The sequence below is a fragment of the Copadichromis virginalis genome, linkage group LG8 (assembly GCF_057382275.1).
Source record: "Copadichromis virginalis isolate Kocher_CV1m ecotype Utaka linkage group LG8, C_Virginalis_male_GT1.1, whole genome shotgun sequence".
In the NCBI taxonomy this organism is placed as follows: domain Eukaryota; kingdom Metazoa; phylum Chordata; class Actinopteri; order Cichliformes; family Cichlidae; genus Copadichromis; species Copadichromis virginalis.
The window spans coordinates 7,361,684-7,367,661 of record NC_140625.1 but is presented as its reverse complement, the minus strand read 5'-3'; the positions used below and the strand labels follow the sequence as shown (position 1 = coordinate 7,367,661).

Here is a 5,978-nt window from a genome sequence, read left to right as displayed (position 1 = left end):
ATTGCTGTTTACTGGTCTCTTATGTTGTAGTTGCAATGGTTTCAAAATACTCTGTTTTTAACTTTTCTAAGTGTCTTCTTAGTTTTCAGGTTGCTCTCAGCTTACATTGCTGACTTTTAACAGGATGGCTGATGCACAATAACTTGTCCTGTAGTTGCAAGCGTTTCGTTTTTGTCCTGTAAAAATAAAAACCATATGCTTTGAATGCAATGCTTGAAATAAGTCAGTGTTATCCTGTTTTGCAGTGTGGACTTGTTTGTGTGGATCAGCCCTCCCTGCTGTCTTATCTAAGCGGGACCTGATCAGCCCAGTTTTCCTTTGGAATCAATTTGATAAACCTTTATTAGTTTTACCACACTACATGTTACCACATCGAACGCCCACCTCCAGACCCCTTCCCTTCTAGAAGGTTCACAACCCCCTGCTGTCACCAGCTGACAGGAGGAGAAGGAGGAAGAGGGTAGGAAAAAAAACGCAGGGCTTCTGGGAAAACAAACACTAACGCTGCTTCTTGGCACTCTTTGTTTAACCCTTTCACTGCACCAGTATCATCAACAACATTGGTGTCATATGTTAGTCAGCACTGTGGTATTGCAGTTGTATGCTGAGTCATAAATGACAAACTCTTTTTTTTAATAGCATTTTCTTTTTTATTGCAAATACATATACAAAAGTGTCTTTAAAGACAGTACAAATACATGGTAAGATTGCAGGAAGGGGGGTAAACGATTACTGGAATCATCAGTTCTTTGATACTCAGAGAAAAGGAAATGGAGCTTTCAGAGCAGAAAGGATGTATGTTCCCCTCTGGTGAATGCATGAACAAAAAGAGAACTGTGAGAGATGCTATTTTCCAGTTCTTCCAGCCATATCTTGAAGTCTGACGCAAAGAAAAATTCACAAATAACATAAAAATCATTTTGTTAGATAGTCCCCCCTCCAAACCCACGAAACAAAGGCAAACACATACTTAAAACATTTAGATAAGATAAATAAACCAGAAAAAGAGGACTACAGCATGTACCATTTTGTCTACGTACCTCCTGGGTTGGGAAAACAAAAAGAAAAAAGAAAAAGAGGGGGGGTTATATGTTGTCTACATTGCAAAGAGGGCAATTCATTAGTAATAAGAATAGCATGTAAAATAATTACTTTGAAATAAAGTTAATAAATAAATAAAACTGGATTTGACCTGGAGGGTAAGGTTTGGGGGGTGCATACTGGACACCAGCCTGTGGGAGTGGGGAGACCGCAGGGGGGAGGGGTCAAAGGTGACTTCCTGTGACTGTCAAGCACACACTGTTGGACAGTTAAGCGTAATCTCAGCTGCAGCCATTGAGCGCAGACACACAAAAAGTACAAAACATCGGGGGGAAAATGTTAAATCCAAGGCACGGGTGGTGGAAGGGGCCGCGGTCTCCCTCCCTGCCATCGAGACAGCGCGGCACTGAGAGGCAAAGTCTCTCTCTTTGTTCTTGTATTGCCTAACAGACAACAACAGGACTCCAACAGCATAAAATACAAACCGTACTCGCTGAATGGCACGCAAAAAGAGTAAGCGGCGACGACGACAACAACAAAAAGTAACAGAAACCTGACAGAGAACCAGAATCTGCACTACTGCCAGTGGTTAGTTGCCGAACTGGTTAAAAAAAAAATAAAGCTGTTTTTTTATTTTATTTTATATCTACAGGTACAAATAATTATCCTAACCCTCTGCCCACCCCACCCCCATGTCCCCATGGGTTACAAACTGCCAGAATATTAAAAAAAAAAAAGAAAAGAAAGAAAAATTATGGAAACATAAACAGTACCTACAGAAATATTGACAATCAGTAAGTCCTCACAGAGGATTTTCTTAAAGTCTTCCATCTCTCTAAAAATATAATATATAGCTTCTATAATAGCAAGGCACTACGTGAGCCAATCACAAGTCCAGCTCTCCTTTCTCTCTTTTTTTTCTTTTTTTTTTCTGAGTTCAAGTGTCTGATTGACGGGGGAACCACCCTCCCTCCCCCCCAGAGTAAAGTGTTGCATTGTAAGTGTCTCAGGGTCTGGTGAGCTGGGTGTAAACCGGCGCTGGATCCCAGTGCTGCGGGCTGTTCTGCGGGATGGAGGGCACCCCTGTGTTGTCGGCTATGGGCGTGTACATGGGCCTCTGGTTTGGGCTGCTCATGTAGCTGAAAGTTGAGTACAGCCCCGAGCTCTGCCCCGCCCCCGCGTGGCTGTAGTAGGAGGAGGCAGTTGTAGTGCCTCCCCCCTGGTGGTCAGGGTAGTCGTACTGCTGCTGCTGTGCCCTGGAGATGGCCGGGTAGGAAGAGGAGGGGCTGTAGTGCTGCAGGTTGAAGGGGCTGTAGGGGCTGACGTGCTGTGGGGAGCCCTGCTGCTCGCTGTAGTGGCTCGGGCTCAGCTGCTCTGTCTTGATCTGGGTCCTGTGCTGGGTCTGAGCGCCATCTGAAGCCCCACTGCTCCCCAGGGTGGTCAGGGTGTGCTGCTGCTGCTGTTGTCCCTGCTGGTTCGGGCTTTTAGCCATCCAGGTGCCTCCTGACTGGGGGCTGACTGGAGCGCCGCCGCTGCTGATGCTGTAGCTGCCAGTGTAACTTACTGGCGCTGCGTTGGTGGACCCCGGGTGGCCATTGGGAGGGAGGTACTGGTCAAACTCGTTGACATCGAAGGTCTCAATATGGGAGATGACATCGCTGCTCAGCTCGCCGATGTCCACGTCACGGAAGTCAATGTTGAGCTGTCGCCCACCGGGACCATCAGGCAGGGAGCGGAGGCCTACTTCGCGTTTTAGATCGACCTTGCCTGAGCTGACATCAGTCTTTGGGGTAGTGGGAGGGGTAGGGGGACCCTGGGAGCCTGGAGGGCACAAAATGACACAGGTTAGATTTTGCTTTAAAGTTAAGAACAGGTTTTGGACTGTTTAAGCATTCCAGTTGGACTGAAAGTCAATATTTATCTTATACAATCTGAAATGATGGCAGGAGGTCCTCACCTGAGTGCTCTCCAGGAGAATGCACCTCTCCCATGCTGGATGCAGGGGAGTCTGCCTGCTGGAGAGCTTTGAAGATGGCGTTTGGGGAAATGTGCGTCTGCTCGCTGCCGTCCTCGCCCTCGCTCTGCCCGTTCTTTACAGACTTCCTCCTTCGGGGCTGGTATTTGTAGTCCGGGTGATCCTTCTTGTGCTGCACCCGGAGACGCTCAGCTTCCTCCACGAACGGCCGCTTCTCTCCTTCATTGAGAAGTCTGTGCGTACAAATGACCAATTATTAAACCAGTCAGTTTCTGCTGTAATTCATAAACAAAAAGGAGCTAACTGTGGGGGGGAAATGAAATTCTACATTTATATATTAACAAAAAATCAGACAGTGCATGCTAATCGTTACGTAAAAAGTGCCGAACTATTTACAGCGCATCCACACTTACCTCCAGAGTTTTCCGAGTGTCTTGCTGAGCTCCGCGTTGTGAAGGTGCGGGTACTGATCCGCCAGCTTCCTCCGAGCAGCCTGAGCCCACACCATGAACGCGTTCATTGGTCTCTTAACGTGGGGCTTATTCTTGGTAGATCCGTTAACGCGCACCGGCATGGGCACGAGGGTCCAGTCGTAACCCTTGAGCACCTGGGACACGGCTTCGCGGATGCAAGCGGGAAACTTGTCTTCCTCGTCCTTCTTGAAGTCGCCCAGAGATCCGTCCGCTCTGAGCAGCCCGTTCTCCGACGGCCGGGTGTTCTCGGTGTCGGAGCCCGAGCCAGACGGGCACGGGGAGCCCGCAGAGTCCTCGGACATGCTCGGGCTCGGGGCGTCAGAGAGACACTTGTCTTGTTCCTCCGTCATCTTCAGGTAGGGGTCGAGGAGATTCATACGAAAAACTGTTTGGTGCCAATTTACGCGTGAAATCGTGGAGTTAATTCTGCTTTTTTGAAAGAGAGGAGGGGAAAAGCCTCTGACTTCACTTCACCTTGCCAGGATGCCCTTGAGCAAAACCTTTCAGCAAAAAAACAGGTAAAAAAACGGGGAAGATTCTCAAATTCTCTCCCGTGTACCGTGCGTAAAAGCCGATCTGGAGATGAGGCGCTTTTACGCACGAGTTCTCCAGGATAAGTCTGGTTTCTGCTAACGGATCCGCACTTGCAAGGACGAAAAAAACACGAAACAACCCAAAACACGCCAGCAGGTACGACTCTGTGTTCAGCTGTGCAGAATGAAACGGTAAAGAGCTCCCTTCTCGTTCCCGAGTACAATCCCCAAGAAGCTTGAGTGCTTTGAACTGAAAACGTTTTGCATGCGGGCTTTATAGCGCTTTAAGGTTCTGAGGAAAGCCCTAATCCGATTGGCTGGCAACATGTGACGCCAGAGTGAAGGAATTTGATCCCATTTTTTCCTTCTCCTAACCAGCGCGGGCAGCACACACATTTCCTTGACACACACACACACACACACACACACACACACACACACACACACACACACACACACACACACACGCACGCACTGCTCACCAGTGTCTGCATGCTGTGTTTAATTTTTCAAATTTTCTTTTAAGTTTTTAATTTTCTACTTCATTTTAAGGCTTCATGGGGACATTTATTATCACGTACTGAATATTTATCCATATATTATGAATTACTCAAAGTAGCATTTTATAATGACGGAAAACAAATTAATTTTGCAAACAGACGCGAGAGGCAAAAGATCTGCAGATAGATTATCAACAAATCCGTGTTACTCTCAGCAGTCCGGCGTCCCAAACAGCTGCAATTACTTTCTACTCCTACTTTAACATTTTCTCTGCTCGTCTTCCATCAAACCGAGAAGCTTACCTACAGTTACAGCATCTGAACAATAGGGGGGGACAGCAGTCTAGAAAATCAGTAAACTTGCCACCCTGCGCTTGCCAGGAGGAGGAGGAGAGTGAAGCCTGCTGCAGAGCAACAGTTGCTGTCAAACATCAGCTTTTGATTTGTGTCGCTCTTCTCATTTCCAACAACAGAGCAATAATCCAGTGAATTGCGGATTTTGTTCAATTTGCTGACTGTTCAACTTCAGCCTCTACCTGCTTTCCCCTCCAAATGTGCTTCATAAAACAGAGTTCTGTTACACAGTATTATAAACTCTGTATTCTCTTTGGAATCGTGCACTTATTTGAAACACTGCTTTTACAATATGACTTCCAATAAGAAGCGCTGTTTTATAGGGTTTATTAATTTATGTACATCTCATTTTAAATAGGAACTGTGAAAATCTTTTTTTTCTGTTTTTCAGCAGTAGTGAAGTACTGATAAATGCATGCATGCATATAGTCTGCCTATGTAACTGTAGCAAGGCAGCAATGTGACAATAGCTCTTTACAAGTAAGAGAAGCAGGTCAGGGTGTCAAACATAAGGGTCCGGGGCCAGAATCCGCCCAGGAAATACTGGAAGTCACGCCCGCGGGATGGCACTGGAAAAATGTGAAGGACGACAGAGACTTTTGCTGTATTTTGATAACTTTAAACTTTTCCTGCTAACTGGTAAATAAACACAATAAAAACAATTAATAAACAATTAAATCATAAAGTTACTGTTTTCACAATCTTTCATTTGCTGCAGCAGCATTTTTTTTTATCAATACACATGTTGATATCTCAGGGATTAACAGTTGCACAGTTAAACTTATTTAGGCTTGAAGAAAGGGGAGCATTTTTTGTTCGGCCCACTTAAGATCATGGTGGTGGGTCCACAATGTAAAATGAGTTAGACATCATTGATTTAGATTATGATTACACAACAGATATAAATGTGTAAACAGCTTTTAAAAGCTGTAGTAAGTGAAGGTAGAGCTTAATCTATCTGCCAACGGTGGTATTGGTACTTGACTTATTTTAGCACGATAGGATCAATACTTTGTTTCTGTGTATGTAGCACACTGAATTGTGTTTTAAATCACAGTGATTTAGTGACGATTAAAACGTGTTCAAAATTTGCAAATTAATG

At 45.4% G+C, this 5,978-nt stretch overlaps 1 protein-coding gene across 1 annotated transcript; it reads right to left on the bottom strand.

The window, feature by feature from the left end:
- Positions 1-634: 634 nt before the first annotated feature.
- On the bottom strand, positions 635-4,253 carry LOC146702615 (transcription factor Sox-9-B-like). The gene is made up of 3 exons (XM_085465542.1): positions 3,430-4,253; positions 2,999-3,249; positions 635-2,862 (listed from the first exon to the last, which is right to left on the bottom strand). The coding sequence occupies exons 1-3, from the start codon at positions 3,864-3,866 to the stop codon at positions 2,048-2,050; spliced, it is 1,503 nt and encodes a 500-aa protein (XP_085321668.1). The 5' UTR covers positions 3,867-4,253; the 3' UTR covers positions 635-2,047.
- Between the last annotated feature and the right edge of the window lie 1,725 nt (positions 4,254-5,978).